This window comes from Psammomys obesus, unplaced genomic scaffold (assembly GCF_907164565.1).
Source record: "Psammomys obesus unplaced genomic scaffold, mPsaObe1.curated_primary_1811, whole genome shotgun sequence".
In the NCBI taxonomy this organism is placed as follows: domain Eukaryota; kingdom Metazoa; phylum Chordata; class Mammalia; order Rodentia; family Muridae; genus Psammomys; species Psammomys obesus.
In genome coordinates this window covers 13676158-13693521 of record NW_026591598.1, presented here as the reverse complement: position 1 = coordinate 13693521, position 17364 = coordinate 13676158, and the positions used below count along the sequence as shown (strand labels likewise).

Here is a 17364-nt window from a genome sequence, read left to right as displayed (position 1 = left end):
GTGAAGGTCAGAGGAAGATGTTGGGTTTATTCTATGTGTATGGATGTTGTGCCTCCATGTCTATCTGTGCACTACATGTATGCCTGGTTGGCTAAGGAGGTCAAAGAGAGCTTCCCCGGATTGAGTTAAGATGGTTGTGAGCTGCCCTGTGGGTGCTTGGATAAGAGCCTGAGTTCTCTGCAAGAGCAAGTGCTCTTGGCTGCTGAGCTAGCCCACAGTCAGGGTGTTGGAATGTCTCCTCTCCCTGGACTGGAAGCTCACTGTGTCAGCGAGGCTGGCTTGGCCACTGAGCTCTTAGGCTCTCCCTGTCTCTGCACTGCAGGGATGGGGATACAGACAAGTCTAAGCATGCCTGACGATTTTTATTTTTGCTTTTTTTTTTCCCCCATGGGTGCTGGGGATTCAAACTCCTCAGAATTATACAGCAAGAGCTGACTGAGCCAGGCCCCCAGTCCCTGCATACCTTTTTGACGTTATGATGGTTGCTGAGGCTCTTTTCTCCATGACAATGTAAGCATACAAAAATCTTGCTTCCAATTTCAGGAATTTGTGCACTCTACTTGGCCCAAATCTAATTTGTACAAGTCTGACAATGATTTGTTGCCCTCTAAGATTTAGAACATCCTAGCCAGGGAATGTTTACTCCAATAAACATGAAAAGTGGAGCTAGGGCTGGCGAGATGGCTCAGTGAATAAGGGTGCTTGCCATGAGCCTAATAACTTGAGTTTAACCCATGGAACCCACACGACAGAAAGAAAGAACTAACTCCAGAAAGTTGTCTTCTGATCTAAACACACAAAGACATATTCACACACAGACACTCACACACACACACACACACACACACACACACACACGTATAAATAAATAATAAATGTAAAAAAGAAATCTTAAAGAAAGAAGGAAAATGGAGATAAATGTCCTCAAAAAGGAGAGGGAATTAGGACTCCACCATAGAATGAGTTGTTTCATAGCAATGGAAGATCAGGCTGCAGAAAATGCTTCATAGCATGGCAAAGTTCCCGGCACTACTATATGAACAAAGAAATTCTAAAACAAGAATTTGGCACCAGGTCAGGAGGCTGAGGCAGAACTGGTCATCAGATTGGCCCGTGTGCACGTCTGTGGGGCGTTTTCTTGGTGGCCAAGTGACGGAGGAGGGTCAGCCCGCTGTGGGTAGTCTCATTCCTAGGCAGGCCTGGGCTGCAAGGGAGCCTGTGGACAAGTCAGAAGGCAGCTTCCCTCCATGGCTTCTGCCCTGTGTCCCACAATGATAAACTGTGATGGGAATGAGTAAGCCCTAGACAAGCCCTTCCCTGCCTTTTGGTCAGTGTTTATCACAGCAACAGAAAACAAACTAGGACATTACTATTTTGAGATTAGCCTGGGCTACAAAGTGACATCCAGGTCAGGTAAGGCTACAGACAAGAGCCTGTCTCAAAACACAGGGAATTATGACTTCATAAGTCAGTCAACACCAACACATGCTTAGCTTGTATAGAGTCTGGCCTCTGCTATTCATTCATTCATTCATTCATTCATTCATTCATTCAGCAGTCATGTATGGAGCCTCTTCTGTGTTCCAAGCATTCTGCTAATGGCTGGGAACCCAGTGGGTCCCTCAGACTATCCTGGGGCTCATGTCTTTGTCAGGGAGCTTGAGAATAGACATATTAAACAAACACAGTCTTTGACAGCTGTGAGCTCAGCTGTGACAACATGAACAGTACACAGGGTCTGTCCCTGTCTGTGGGAATCGGTGCTGGATTGCCTCACCGACGCATAAACCCATTGTCTTAGTCCACTGCGTAGAGTGGCCCAGTACTGTGCTCAACCTAAGCACGCCCGCTGTACACAGTTCTCAGAGAATGCCTAACACTGTGTAAGTGCTGGGTAAGTAGTTGTGCTTTCCGTGTCACCCAGAAAGTAAGGGTAAGAAGAGTGTGGACAGACTCAGTGCAGATGCAGTATTTCTCCCCAGATAGTTTTCATTCGTTTTTTGTTGAATGAGAGGGCCACTGGGAATAGAGAATACATAAGGATAGAGAATAAACAACAGTCTCAGCTGGCTTTGACTGGCTGAGATCAGGTGGTCAAGGCTGGACTCAGGGACTCTCTTTGGAATCTGTGTTGCACTAAGCCCCCAGACCTGGGGAGCAGTGCAGGCCCTGAGGCTGGGGCAGGCAGAGAATGAGACCCGCTGAATACAGAGTGTTTCTCATGAGGACTAGGCCAGGCAGGGCCGGCAGGGCTACAGGGAGGAACTGGATCTTCTCTAAGATTCGCCAGCAAGGGAAGAGGTGGCGGGCTTTACATCCTAAGAGGATGGGTGGGATACCAGACAGTGAAGACATGGAGGAGGCATCCTGGCAAGGGTGGGGGGCGGGGCCACCCTCTGCCCTAGGAACTTCCATGTAGACTTAGAGAAAAAGAAACGACCCCTGGCCTGGGGACACCTTCTTTTGAAAGCCACATCCCCAACTTGCCCAGATGCAGAGAGCTGCTGAGTCCCCTCCACTCCAGAAGGCCTGAGGGCTCACCCCCACCCCACCCCGGAGGGGCGTGCCAGCCTCTGCCCTCCCCCTGGATGTGCAGGCCCCCTGCTTACTGTGCTGCCACGAGCTGAAGCGATCAGTCATCTTGGTGACTGGCGGGCCCCCCGGGCTGAAAGCCGTGACCTTGGCATAATAGAACTCGGTGTGGTTGCGGGTCTCCATGGTCAGGTTGCAGGACTTCTGGGTGATCCGCTGGCAGCCCGCCTTAGCCAGCCACGCTTTCTCCCCGTACCTACAGGTGAGGGCAGGCACGGTGCGCAGTGAGCGCACGGCTCCGCTAGGCCTGTGGTTTACTAACGAGTGTTGAAGCCGTCTGTCTGTGTGAACACTGAGGTCGGATCTCACAATGGTCCTTCTAGGTGCGTGCGTGCGTGTGTGTGTGTGTGTGTGTGTGTGTGTGTGTGTGTGCGCGAGTTGTGCTCAAGGGAGGCAGCTTTGCTCAGAGGAGGAAACTGTGCCCAGTGGTTTGAAGCGAGCACAAACCCTGTGAGCTGAAGCCCGTTTTCTGTGCTCCTTGCCACCTCCCTGCCCTTTCACAAACCCCGTGAGCCCTTCTTTACAGGTGAGGAGACCGAGGCTCAGAGCTGGGGAGTGGCTTGCCGAGTTTGCTAGTGGCAGGACGGAGAAGGGTCCAGTGGGAGCTGGACGCAGGCAGGAGGCATAGGGGCAGTGTCTGTGGACCCAACTCACCCTCAACAGTCAGTTATCACTACTTTATCGCACAGAGGGTGCGCATGCTAGTGACGTCATCGGACTCCGTTTGAGAGCCTGTGACAGGCATAGTGTCATTATGCGCACTCGACAAACTGTGAAACTGAGGTCAGGCTTCCCTGACCGCCCACGGCTATATGGTTGGATCAGGCTCTCACGCTCGGAGGCTATTTAACTGTATTGTTAACTTGAATTGTATCTTCCCTCCGTGAGGGCGATGTCGAAGGTCAGCGCTCTCTCTGTGTGGGGACTTTCAGAGGTGCTGGCTGCAGAGCTGGGTCAGGAGGGGGTCGGGCTGGGTGAGATACCTGCCTCTTATACTCCACGCTGTAGACCGTGCCAGGGGTACCAGCTGGCTCACCATCCCACGTCAAGATGTTTTCAAAGTTGCTGGACTGGAATTTCACGTGTTGAAGGAGCCCAGAAGTGTCCTCAGCAGTGCGAGCTGCAGGAGGCGGGAGCAGAGTGAGCAGGTGGGTTTGCAGACTGCGGGCCCCCCACCTTCAAGGAGAGGGGCACCTCATTCTCCAGCGCCCCTCGCTGCTCCCACCCACATCTCCCTTCCCGCCCAGCGAGCGTGGTTTGCGCTCCATGACATCCACCATTTAAGTGTTCTGGTCAATGTCTTCTGAGACCCTTCCCACCCCTGTGCAGCTGTCAGTACCACCCAATTCTAGAACATTTTCGGTATCCACAAAAGAAATTGTACATTGGTGGTCACAGCCCATTCCTCTTCTGCCAACCCCCAGTTCCTGGCTAGCACAAATCTGTTTTGTTTTTGTTAGAATACCCCAATTCTGGAAGCTTTCGTTTATTTAACATCGTGGGCTCCCCCCCCCCCCGCCCCATGTCTGGCTTCTTTCATTCAGCAGGTTTCCTAGTTTCATCCACAGCACGCATTAGTATTTGTTTATTTTTTTTTAAGACTGGATAATATTTCACAGTATGATATACCACATTTTGCTTGTCTATCATCAGTTGATGGACATTTGGATTTCAGCTTTTTTCCCCCACTATTTTGAATAATGCTGATGTGATCATTTGTGCCAAAATAATAATAATAATAAGTGAACATATAGTTCCAGTTCTCTTGGGTATGCATCCAGAGTGGACACAATTGTGTATATAGTTCTCTTGGGTTCACATCTTGGTAGGTCAACCTTTAACTTTCTCCCTTCCCTCTCTGTCTCCCTCCCTCTCTTCCTCCCTCCCTCCTTCATTTCTTCCTCCCTTCCTTCCTTTCTCTAGCTCCAGTCTGCAGTGCTGAGGATGGAACCCAGGGCATTGTTCTGTGAGTTCTCTGCGGCCGAGCTCCAGCCTCCCTTTATTCTTAACTTTCCAGGCAATCACCAAGACATTTCCTAAACTGGCTACAGTGTATAAAATCTGGCCCCGCCCCCTCCCAGCAGTGACTGAGCTGTCAGATGTCTTTACATCCTCGTGAAACTTAACTGCCTCCCACTCACGTTTTATTTTATTTAAAAAAAATAATTTATTTACTTTTATTCTCTGTGCATTGGTATGAAAGTGTCAGAATCCCTTGAACTGGAGGCACAGACAGTTGTGAGCTGCCATGTGGGTGCTGGGAATTGAACCCGGGTCCTGGGAATTGAACCTGGGTCCTTTGGAAGAGCAGACACTGCTCTTAACCACTGAGCCATCTCCCCAGCCCCTCCCACTCACTCTTTTAAAATATATAATTTGAAGAGAAAACACAATATAAATATATAATTTGGGCTGGAGAGATGGCTCAGCCGTTAAAGGCTGGGCTCACAACCAAAAATGTAAACCTATATAATTTATTTTTACTTTACGTTCATTGGTGTTTTGCCTTCATGTATGTCGATGTGACAGTGTTACATTACTGGGGTCACAGACAGTTGTGAGCCTGACATGTGGATGCTGGGATTTGAACCTGGGTCCTCTGCAAGAGAAGCCAGGGCTCTTAACTGCTGAGCCACCTCTCGAAGCTTCTCACATTCACCTTTTTGACACTGAGGTTGGCACTCTTAATCTTATTTCAGAGTTCTCCAGGAAAAAGCCCCAAGACGGCACACGTCTGGAGTCAATCGCTTCACACAGTGATGCGGAAGGTCTGGTGGACTCTGGTGAATTCTTTCCACACCAGTCCCTGCCTCCCAGCCATATTGCCTCCTTAGATGGCAAAGATGCCCTCTACACTCAGACCTTGCAGGGGCAGATGCTGACGTATGGCCAGGGTCAGTCACCACGGGGGAAATCCTTAGAGCAATTTGATCTCGTTTCCTCAAGTCTACAACTCGGACAACTTGACTTACTTAGCAACGGACAAAGCCGGCAACAGCAGCAGCTGACGGGCAGGAAGGGCGTGCCGGCTGCCAGCCACCGGCTCATCCCTCTCCACTGAACATGCACCCTGTCTAGACGGTGACAGCTGCTGTCCCCATTTCGTGAATGAGAGAACCGAGGCTCGCCTGGGGCTGTTGACCAGGGCAAAAGGTAGCATTTGACAGGGTCCAGGGCCACACGGGCTGCATGCCTGAGCAGTGTGACAAGGCCTGTGAAGGTGACCAGCACTTTACAGGCCCCCTGTCTGTCCCGAGTGTAAGGGAGGGGCTGGAAAGGCAGGAGAGTGTGTGCGGAGGAGCGCCCTCCTCCTCCTCGAAGGGGAGGTGTCAGTGGTCTGAGCCCTGGCAGGGGACCAGTTCAAGGAAGATGGGAGGAGAGAGGAGGACAGAAGACAGTCTTTAAGGAATTTACAACAAGGACTGGGCATAGCTCAGAGATAAGAGTGTGGCTTAATACGCAAGAGGCCCTGGCTTCAACTCCCAGCGCCCAAAACCCCAAGCCCAAAGCAAAACAGAACCTGTCTGCCAGCCGTTGCTTCTAGCCCAGGCTTTCGCTCAGCTTTAGACGAGGAGAGGGTTGGACAGGCCTGTCCCCAGGCTGACCAGGGAGGGGCTTGCTGCCTCCGAAGCAAAGCCCCTGTCAGTAAAGAGCCCAGGGCTCGAAGAACCCTTCCCTCAGTCCAGACCTGGCCTGTGGTGAGGAGGAAGGGGCAGATGACGGCAGCAAAGCCGCCCCTGCCTCTGAACATGCTCAGGACAGCCTGGTTGGTGAGGGTGGGAAAGAGACAGGTGCAGAGCTTTGAGGGAAGGCCTTGAGCTAGAACACATGTCTTTGATCTGTTTCCGCCTTCCTCCTCCACGCTTGACCACAGCCCCCAGCAGACGAGGGTCTGGGGGGAGGATAGCCATTCCTGCCGTCCAAATCTACCGGGATCTGGGGGCTGCGGGGGCGAGGGTGGGCAGAAGAGGAGAAGAGCCCACCCCTGCTGCCGCAGGTCTCCGGGCTACACCTCCCTGAATATGGGTCAGTCTGGGGCAGCAGCTGTGGCGATCTTCCTTAGAGCCCACGCCGTGAGGCCTTGGGGGCGGCGTTCGAGTGTCCCACTGTCTTTACCTAATGTGGTGGCTGAGACGCTGAGCCCCAAGATGTGAATACCATTCTGCTTGTTGGATCCCCGGGCAGATCCGAGGCCGTCTCTAAAGATCTCTGCTGGGCCTGGGTCTCAAGCTGGGGAAGAGAGACCAGCAGAAGGAACACAGACTTGAGCAGTGGCTTCTAGGTGGACATGGGGGTGAGCCCCGGGGCAGGAGAGAGCAGATTTGGTTGGGGTCTGTCTGGGTGAGCTTAACCTCTACTCCTGTGGGTTAGACTCTGCTGCAGAGCAGTCCCAGGTAGGACGTCTGGGCTAGGAGGGGCTGGGGTTGAGGCTTGCGCACCCCAATAAAAGAATCGAAGGGAGGCAGGGTGGGAGGCATTTTAGCGGGCTAGGCAAACCTGGCGGAGCCCCTCCTAACTTAGGGGGCTAACGAGGCTTCTCTCTCTTCTTCTCTCCCTCCTAAAATCCATCTGCTTTTCCCGCCTGTGTCATTCCTGCACTTCCTGGTTGAAAGTCTACATTGTGAAACCCGGGAAAGGAAGGAGCTGTGTGGCGGAGAGTCTGGTTGTCCGGCCACTTTATAAAAGACAGGTTTCACATCTGGCTGGAAAAACAATGTATCAGCGGCTGTGGGAGCTGGGAAAAACGGACAACCAACGTCCACGTCCACCGGGACCTGGGGCCAGCCTGAGGGCTGGGCTGGGAGCCTGAGTCTTCGGCTGATGCTGGGACCAGCCTCCTCAGGGCTCCTATCTGGGCCCCCCATCCAAATGGGTCAGGCCACCCATGGCTCCACACCACAACCTTTGGGACCTAAAAGAACATGCTTTGGAGAATTTGGGAGCTGCAGCTGTTAATCTCCACAGCCTGTCACAAGCTGGATTGCGAAGGAAGCGCTGGTACTAAGGGCTGGAGCCGGAGCAGCTCTCTCTCTCTCTCTCTCTCTCTCTCAAGACAGGATTTCTCTGTGTAGCCTCAGCTGTCTTAGAACTAGCTCTGTAGACCAAGCTGGCCTCAGACTCACAGAATCCACCTGCCTCTGCCTCCCGAGTGCTGGGATTCAAGGCATTCGCAGTTGCCACCACCACCAGGCTGCTGGTCTGTCTCTTTAGGGACCCTATTCTGCACTAAGCAAGACAGTCATCCATAGACATAGACGGTCGGACCGCTTCCTTCCCTCACGCCTGAGCTCTGCTTCTGAGGAAGAATCCCTGGAATCCATTCCAGGAGAACAGATCAAGCCTGCATCTCATGCGAAGGTCTCACAGGTAGGAACCCCAAAGTTCACCCGATTGCACCTCACGGCAACAGTCCTTAGTCTCATTTGCATGGGCACTTGGCACATTAGTACAGCCCACCTTGTAGGAGGAAAGTTCTTTTACTGATCCAAACAGAGGGGTCTGTGGAGACATGGGTGAAGACAGTGGTCTAACCCCAGCTTTGGCCAGCCTGTTGCCCCTCCTTCGTGAGAAGCCGAGAATGAAGTGGCACCCCTTCTCCCCAGGGGTGAGGACTCGGCACCCCCAGTTCAGACAGCTGGTCAATGTCTGCCTACTCGAAGGTCAAGTGAGTCCCTTCGGGAAGCCGGGGTCTGGGGTACTCTATCATCTTCTCCGGCTACCTGGAGCAGCTCATCCTGTCTCCAGGAAAACTCAGCGGGCACCCAGTCTAGTGCCAGCAAGGAAGAAAATGAAACCGGCTTTTATGAGGCTCATGGGGCACGAGAGGCAACTGCGCTCCCTGGCTGTTGGGGTAGGGGACAGGTAAAGAAGCACTCACCGGCCAGGGATCCCACAGCTAAGATGGTCAGTAGTGTCCTCATCGGCTCCCGCCAGGGCCCCTTTGGGTCTCAGCTCTGGACCCTGCACAGAGGCTGGGCTATGTGCGAAGACTAGCCACTTTGGCAGCTGGCTCCGCCCGGCACAGGGCGGGGAGAGGAGAAGCAGAGTAAGATCTGGGCCCGTGGGGGCAGGGGTACAAAGGTGCCTAGCTGGGTGCTGAGGAATTCCAGGGCCTGGGTGAGATCCAAGGGAGGTTCCTTTCTTGAGGCTCTGTAGCAGAAGGGCTTGTTTATCTGGTCTGGTGACTGATTCATCCCAAGGCCCCTGCTGGTGGATCAGCCTGCTGAGGAGGTGGGAAAGGCAAAGCCCAAATGCAATCTTATCAGGGAGCTATTAGCACGAACCAAAGCCAGCCCCTGCTGCGTATCTTCTGTCCTAATAATTCCATTACAAGAGGATTTATCCTGAGAAGGACAGGACATGAGAGGGGACAAGTCAGAGTATACCTTCAGCAATGACTTCTTGGCTTGATTCTGCCTGGAGGAAAGGCAGGGAGACCCGATGCCTCCTTTCCTACACCTACCCTGTCCCCCCAGGCTGCAGAGGGTGACTGGAACAGCCTCCTCCTGGCAAGGCTGCTGAGCTAGGAAGCCCAGGCAACCTTAAGCTTGAATCTTGAGTGAAGAATCTATTGAAAAGCGGGGGAAACTGGAATGGAGATGACTCAGTGTGTTCGGGCCCCCAGAACCTGAGTGATGCTGGAGAGCCGTGCGGTTCCAGCATCCGGGATCCCAGCACTCCTGTGGATGGGGTGAAGGCAGAGACAGGGGCATTCCTGTAAACGGGTAGTCCTGCCAGCCTGCGTATGAAGCACTGAGCAGCAAGCAATGTCCTCTCCAAGAAGACGGAAGCATTTTCTGATGCTGATGCTGAGATTGCCCCCTAACCTCCACGTATGTGCCTGCCCCCAGTCACGCAAACACACAGAGGCCTGCACACACTCACACAAACACACACAGGCCCGCACCCAGAGAAAGGTAGTAGAGAGGAGGCCAGAATCCAGCAGCACCACAGGACTGTAGATTGGGGCAGTGAAGATGGAAACTGCTCCCCAGCCCTCTTCACCTCTGAGGGGCTTCCTGTGATATCTGTGCTCACGGGCATGAAGACGGACTTCATGCTAACAAGGGCGTGAGTGTTTAAGACATGTCTTTCTTCTTCTTGCTGGGCCCCGGAGAGGATGGGGGAAGTCTATTTGGGCTAGGTTTAGGGCGCACATGAGAAAGGACCCCGCCCTGGAGCACATTTGTCCGGCCTCGCTGTCAAATGCAGGCCAGGCCAAGGGCTCTACCCACCTCACACGAGAACGTGGTCAGTTACATTGAGCCGGGCCCTCGAGGTAGCCGGTGTTTTAGATGGAACGGGCTCTGATACATGAGAATTTGTGCTTAATTTTTTTCTGTGTTATAACCGTTAACACCGGAACCATTGCTTAAGTTCATCTAACCTGAGAGCCAGGTTTACACTATCCATCATGCATAGAAACTGTATTTCTCAGATTTGCAAGCTGGCTTCTGGTAGGCGGAGCCCACGGAAGGCACTGAGGCATGCTAGAGAGCTGGAGAGGCCGGGTATGTCTCACCTACGGTGACCCCATTGAGAGGCACCCCAGCGGCGGCGGCTGTGTCTCCTCTGGGGCTCTTTCAACCTTGTTTTATTTCCGGCCCCATCGTACGGCCAGTCCTTGTACCATCCTGATTTGTCTTCTCTGCTGTGGTAACTACCATGGCTAAACGTTCCTTGGGAAGAAACAGATTCATTTAGCTCACAGCTTAGTTCATCACGGAGGGAAGCAAGACAGGAACTCATTCAGGGCAGGAACCTGGTGGCAGGAGCTGACACAGAAGCCGTGGAGGAGCGCCGCTTACTGATTTTCTTCACATGGCCTGCTCAGCCTGCTTTCTTAAACCACCCAGGACCACCTGCTGTCCAGGGGTGACGCTGCCTACAGTGAGCTGGGCCCTCTCATCCCAGCTATTAGTGAAGAAACTGCTCTTCAGGACAATCTGATGGAGTTATTTTCTTGCCCGAGGTTGTCTCCTCTCAAATGATCCTACTTTATGTCAGATTGATAAAAACAAACAAACAAAAACAACAAAAACCATACCCCCCCCCCAAAAAAAAAATCCTCACTACAAAAAAAGAAAAAACAACTGAACAGCTCAGGTACCATTGCACCTTCGTCTTTCCCAGCAGGTGAGAGGGCTGAAGAGCACTGTGCTGCGGGCAGGATGGCCGCCTCCCAGTTATGACTGGGCCCACAGTCTCTCACTTGGGAACCAAGTCCTTTGTAGTACCTTTGGGAATGGAGCCTGGTGGAGAAAGGGGCTTTAATGATTTTGGTGACAAGCTGGAGTGGAAAGACTATATCCAGAGGGCTGGCTACAAGGTGCCAAGAAGAGATTCATGGTGAGAGGAGACAGGTGGACCTTGGACCAAGGTGACTGGCCCAGAGGACAAGCTGCAGCCACACCAGACTTGTGGAACAGAAAGGCTTTCCTTGGGGTTTCTGGGGTGCAGGAGAGGAAGGAATCTGATGAGGTCCTCCAGCTCTGATTGTCTAGGTCTCTGCAGGAAGGAGGGGAGGAGTCCCATCCGTTGTCAGCTTGTCACAGCCTAGAATATTCCAAGGGAGTCTCAGTGGAAGGATCGCCCAGATCAGATTAGCCTGCAGCCATGCCTGTGGGAGGTGGCTTTGGTTGATGATGGCCAAGCCCCTGGTGGGCAGCGCCATCCCCGGTCAAGGTGGGGGTGGATGCTGTGGGAAAGCTAGCTGAGCGTGAGCCAGTGAGCAAGCCAATCAGAACTTCAGTGATGGACTGTGACCTGGAAGTGTCAGCTGAAATAAAGGCTTCTTTCCCCAAGTTGTTTTGGTCATGGTGTTCAGCATAGCAACAGAAGGCACAGTAGGACAGGAAGTGAGGTGTTAAATAATTGGGCTGGCAAAACGGTTCTGCATGTGAATGTGCTTGATGCCCATCCAAACAACCTGAGTTGAATCCCTGGGACTTTCATGGTGGAAGGAAAGAACTAGCTCCTACTGACCTCCACACTCAGGTGCCACAGCACACATGGCCCCCACAAACAAATAAACAATGTAATCTAAAAACAAATTAGGAACATTATTTCGTGTGTGTGTGTGTGTGTGTGTGTGTGTGTGTGTGTGTGAAAGAGATACAGATAAAGACAGAGACAGAGACACACACAGAGACAGAGGACAAACAGGCAGATACAGAGAGAGAGAGAGAGAGAGAGAGAGAGAGAGAGAGAGTGTTCCATGTCTTCCAACAGGGCTTTGGTTAAATGAATAACAGTGTTTCCATCCAAAGTAAGATCTTGTAGTTACTCTTGTCAACTTTATTGGATTTAGACTCACTGTGATGGCTGAATGAGAACGGTCCCCAGAGGCTCATATATTTGATGCTTAGTCATCAGGGAGTAGACCTTTTTGATAGGATTAGAAGGATTTGGAGGCGTGGCCTTGTAGGAGGAAGTGTGTCACTGGGGGTGGGCTTTGAGCTTCCAAAAACCCATGGTAGGCTTACACACACACACACACACACTCCCTCTCCTTTCTGTCTCTCTGTCTCTTTCTCTCTGCTTATGGATCAGGATGTAGCTCTTAGCTCCTCTTCCAGTGAGTGCCATTCTTACCTTTATGCTGTCTGCCATGATGATAGCGAACTAACCCTCTGAAACTGTAAGCAAACTCCCAATGAAATGATTGTGTTTATAACAGCTGCCTTGGCCATGGTGCCTCTTGGGGCAATGACTAATGAGCAACGAGTAAAGTAACCAACACATGAACACAGACTTTGCAATAACAGTGGTGGGAACTCTCCGCTGGTAAAGATGTGCTGAACCCTGAAATGAGAAGCAGCACAGACAGCACCAGCCTGGTAAAGCACGTCCTTCCATCAAGAAAATGAAAGTATGAAGGGCATGAAAATGTGAATGGAACCATCTCTGTGTGGTAATGGATTTAGAAGTCTTTTTTTTTTTTTTTAATGACTTGGCATATCTGCATTTTCTGAAATTTGTATAGGAGTGTATTGGCAACTTTTCTGTTACAGCAATAAAATACCATCACCAGAAGCAACTCACGGAAGAAAGAGTTTAGTTTGGTTCAAAGTTCCATGGGATAAGAGCCCATCACAGTGGGGAGGTGTGGCACAAGCAGCTGGCACCGGGGCAGGAACAGGAAGCTGAGAGATCACGTCTTGGCTGTGAACATGAAGCAGAGAGAGCAAACCGGAAGTATAATCAGGCTATGAACTCTTAAAGCCCCCTCCCCCGTGATGTATTTCCTCCAGCAAGACCACATCTCCTAAACCTCCCCACCAGCAGGAGAACAAGTGTTCAGATAGCTTGTGGGGCATTTCTTACTCAAAACACTAGGCGGAGCCCTATTAACTTCTGTGAGGGAAAGAAAAGGCTGCAAGACAAGCAAATGGGTACCCAAGAAGGACCTTTGCCAGTGAGTGCCGAGCCCATCCTGGAATGTTAGCTCCTCTCCCTTAGCCAAATTCTCACTTCTCCAAAGCCACCAGTGGTGACACACTCATTACTGAAGAAAGACACTTGGGTTGGGCTGGAGGGGGGTGACGAGAGCCATTTAGAGGCTGCTGAATGCAGGAGAACCTTTTCTGCAGAACCAGTTTCAGAGAGGAAGAGAAAGCTGGAGTGTTAAGGAGCTAGCTCTCCCCACTAACCCAGCTTAGGGTGCGCTGTCTAATGTGGTAAACAGCTCTCTCTCTGTAGGGTATAAAGCGAGGTTTGAACCCACATGGGGTCCCCGGATGTTTTCACTCCTGAATCTCCAGAAGCAGACAGATCTGTAATTCCTGGAGAGAAATTCCTGAGAACAGTAAACACCCTTTGGCAGGTGCCTAACATCAGCTAGCAGGGCCTGCCGTGTGGCGGTAGATTCTCCTTACTCCAGCTCGGGCCATCAGGAAAAGCTCTTGTGTTTCGGATGCGTCCAGCGTTCCTCCCGTTAGCTTACCTCTGAGTCTTTGCATGAGGTGTTCCCACGGTCTCGGATATCCTCTCCATCCCTTTTCCCTGCCACCCTCTTGCTCATTACTCAGATCTTCCTCCGGGAAAGCTCTGTTGTGTGAGCCAGCTGTCTACTTTTAAGTGCTGTTTCCTGGGCCTAGCGAGCACGCCTCTACATTCCATCCCCTTAGCGCCGACTTGGGTGGAGGACTGAAATGTGCTGTCCTGCACACCTTTCTGTGTGTCAGGGGCTGACACAGCCTACATACCAGTGATGTTTGTTGATGGAAAGTGCCGGGGGAGCCGGTCCAAAGCCGGTCCCCTCTGAAGCATCCCTACATGACAGACAAAGCTTGCTCTAGCTGGATGGCAGGTGCCCATCATCCCAGCGCTTGGGAGGCCGAGGCGACAAAATCTTGAGTTTGAGACCAGTGTGGATTATCTAGCAAGTTCCAGGGCAGTGGGCGCTGTGTAACAAGACCCTGTCTCGAAAACAAAACAACAAAGAGAAAATATTTTTAAAAAGTATGTCCTAAAATGACAAATACTCAAAAATCCCTCAGCTTCCAGAGACCTCAGAGCCTCCTCTTCTGAAACAAGACATCAGGAGGAGCAGGGCCTGTGTGGTAGAAGGAGGGCATTACCGAGCCTGGGGAGCAGGAGAGGAGAGACGGCGTGGCACGATGCTTTGGTGCCCTTCCTATCTTTTCCTCGGGCATCAGAGGCCATTGATTCTGACTCATGGCCACCTGGGCGGGCATGGTCTGGGCTGCATCAGGAGGTGGGCTCATGAGAGCCTCAGAGGAGAAATCCTAGCTTCGAAGCCCGGGGCTCATTCCTGTACTCTTAGTGACCATGTTCAGGCCTCCGTGTCTACAATTTGTGAGGAAGGCTTGGTCTTGAAGGCCACGGAGGGCCCTTGAACAGCGCAGTTTTAAAAGTGTTGCTTCTGGGTCAGAAACTGCCTGAAGACCCGGAATTCTCTCATTGATTGCTGTCACTAAAACACACACACACACACACACACACACACACACACACACACGAAAACACGCACACACACACGCACGCAAACACGATTTCTAAAAAGTTAAAATACAGCCATGTGTGGCCGCGGTGCATGCCTGTAATCCCAGCACTCAGGAGGCAGAGGCAGGCGGACCTCTGTAAATTTGAAGCCAGCCTGGTCTACAAAGCGAGTCCAGGTCAGCCAAGGGTACCAGAGAAAGCCTGTCTTGAAAAACTGAAAAAAAAAAAAAAAAAAAAAAAAGTTAAAATATATAAAAAACATTAGGCCACCTGTGTCTCCATGCTGCAATTGGCGGGAACAGCCCTGTGGGTGGCTCACGTGCATGCCAGTGCAGGTGCCCACGCAGCCATTCAAGTCCTGGCACTCCCTCTTCTCCCACTCAACCTTCTCATCTAGGCCCCAGTAGCTATGCTGTTGCCTTGGGGCAGTGTTTGGGGAGGTGGGCTCATGGAGGGCAATCCCCTTCTCTCGGCTAGTTTTTGGTCAACTTGACATGAGACAGAATCATCTGAAAGGAGGGAACCTCAACTGAGAAAATGCTTCCATACAGTCCAGCTGTTAAGGCATTTTCTTAATCGGTGATTGATGGAGAAGGGTGATTGATGGAGAAGGGTGAGGCCACTCCTGGCCTGAGTCCTAGGTTTTATAAGAAAGGAGGCTGAGCAAGCCACAGGGAGCAAGCCAGTAAGCAGCACCCCTCCACGGCCTCTGTATCAGCTCCTGCCTTCAGGTTCCTGTCCTGTTTGACTTCCCTCAGCGATGGGCTGTGATTTGGAAGTGTGAGCCGACCAAACCCTTTCTTCCACAAGTGCTTGGTCATGGTGTTTCTCAGAGCAATAGCCACCCTAAGGAGGACATCCTTGTCGAAAACAAAGACGAGGGGGGACTTTAGTAAAAGCCCCAGTGAGGAGCATAGTGACACACCTTCACCCAGGAGGTCAAGTTGGCAGGTTTCTGAGGTCAAGTTCCGGGCTGGGACACTCTTGCCAAGTCCTGCTGAGCAGGTTTCCAGTGGGTTCGTTGCTTAGAAAGGTGCTTCTTAAGTTTGTCCACCTTTGACCCCCTTCCTCTTGGTAAATTTTCATATGTGTGTATGTGTGTGTGTGTGTGTATGTGTGTGTGTGTGTGTGTGTGTGTGTGTGTGTGTATACACAAACTGACTGTTTACTGATAAAACAATCATTAAGACATTTTAGAAAGCAATTCTCTATATACATACTTTTCCATTCATTAGCATACAAAAGCGAATTTGCATATTAATGAGATGGGCACGCCTGCTTATTTTTATAGAAATAATTAAGTCTTGGCTGAGCGTTCACTACCGCAGGGCCCAGAGCCCCTCCAGTGTTTGTCAGAATTGACTTGCATTTCAATCTTAAAATTGTCAGTGCTGAGAACGTCACCTTTTATAAGCACACAGAACAAAATGGCAGATCTTTTTATTTATTTATTTTTTTAAGGGCCATTTCAGGAAGTCTTGGAAATTCTTTTCTAATTCCAGGACAAGATATCTTTAACATTTTTTAAATGAACATTTTAAAAATGAAGCTCAAGTCAGCAATTCAAACTTTTTTTTTTTTTTTTTTTAAGCCAAGCAGTCCGGGGCTGGAGAGGTGGCTCAGTGGTAAAGCATGCTGGCTGCTCTTGCAGAGGACCTGAGCCCAGTTCCCAGCATGCACGCTGAGCAGCTCACAGTACTCTGACTCCAGGGATCCAATGAGCGTCTCTGCTCTTGTGGGCGCCTGCACTAACGTACATGTGCTCACCCCCACGGACTACATATACGTCAAATCAAATCAAATCAGTCTTAAATACTGAGTATTCTAACACAACACAATCCAAAGACGTAACAATTGCATACCTGCTGGGAAATGATGATAGAACCACACTGTCAGTCTTTTCTTTTTGAAACTTTGAGTTGATTCTTTGTGAGTTTCCTATCATGCACTCTGATCCCACTCCTCTCCCTGTCCCTCTGCGTCTACCCTCCACCCTTACAGCCCCAAAATAAAATAAAAACAAAACAAAAATAAACAAAATAAAGCCTAAAAAAATCTTGTGTGTCACAGTGTGTCCCACGGTCTACCCTTTTGTCCACACGTCTTCACTTGCAAATGTTCATTGCAGTGAGTCACTGGTCTGGTTTGAGGCCTCTGGCTTCTGCTACACCATCCATACTGGATCCTCATGGACTCCTCTCAGACATCCTGTGTCATGGAGATCCTGTGGCTCTGGATCTACAAGACCGGCCCTTTCACATGCTCCGTCAGCTCATAGATGAGGCAGATGTTGGGCTGGGCACACTCAGAGCCCTGGATCTGGGCCTGGGTGGTAGCTGAGTTGGTCAGCCTGCCAGTTCTCCTGGGCTCACACTACCAGAGCCAGCTCTACAACACTGCCCCGGCTAGCTCACCCAACGATGCAGCCAGCAACGGGCTGGGACAGCTCTCCCTTGGGCATGGCTCAGCTGTGCCTTTGCCTTGAGGGCCAGCTCTACTGTGCTGCCCAGGCGAGGCACAGGGCCCACTCTCCTGGGTGCTGTAGTTGGCAAGGGATGGGGCCAGGTCTCCCACCTCTCAGACCCTGGGGCCGGCACTCTTGATTGCCAAAGGTGGTGAGGGGCAAGGGAGAAGGGCCTCTCTCTTGTGTCCATGCCACCTCATGGCAGACAAGTGGCAGGGCCATGCCCTCAGGGGTGTCTCACCCATGCTCTCTTCTGCCAGGACCAGCTCTACTGTGCTGCCCAGGCAAGGTGTACAGCCCACTCTCCTGAGTGCTGCAGCCAGTGAGGGGCAGGGCCAGCT

General features: G+C 51.4%; 1 protein-coding gene across 1 annotated transcript in view; it reads right to left on the bottom strand.

Annotated features, from left to right (window-relative positions):
- Positions 1–8624, bottom strand: part of Il22ra1 (interleukin 22 receptor subunit alpha 1) — an 18125-nt gene extending 9501 nt beyond the window's left edge. Inside the window, exons 1-4 of the mRNA XM_055611000.1 lie at positions 8471–8624; positions 3580–3712; positions 2610–2788; positions 2257–2318 (exon numbers count right to left, since the gene is read on the bottom strand). Coding sequence (XP_055466975.1) covers positions 2257–2318; positions 2610–2788; positions 3580–3712; positions 8471–8513 — 417 coding nt within the window. The 5' untranslated portion in view covers positions 8514–8624. The remainder of the gene's footprint in view (positions 1–2256; positions 2319–2609; positions 2789–3579; positions 3713–8470) is intronic.
- Between the last annotated feature and the right edge of the window lie 8740 nt (positions 8625–17364).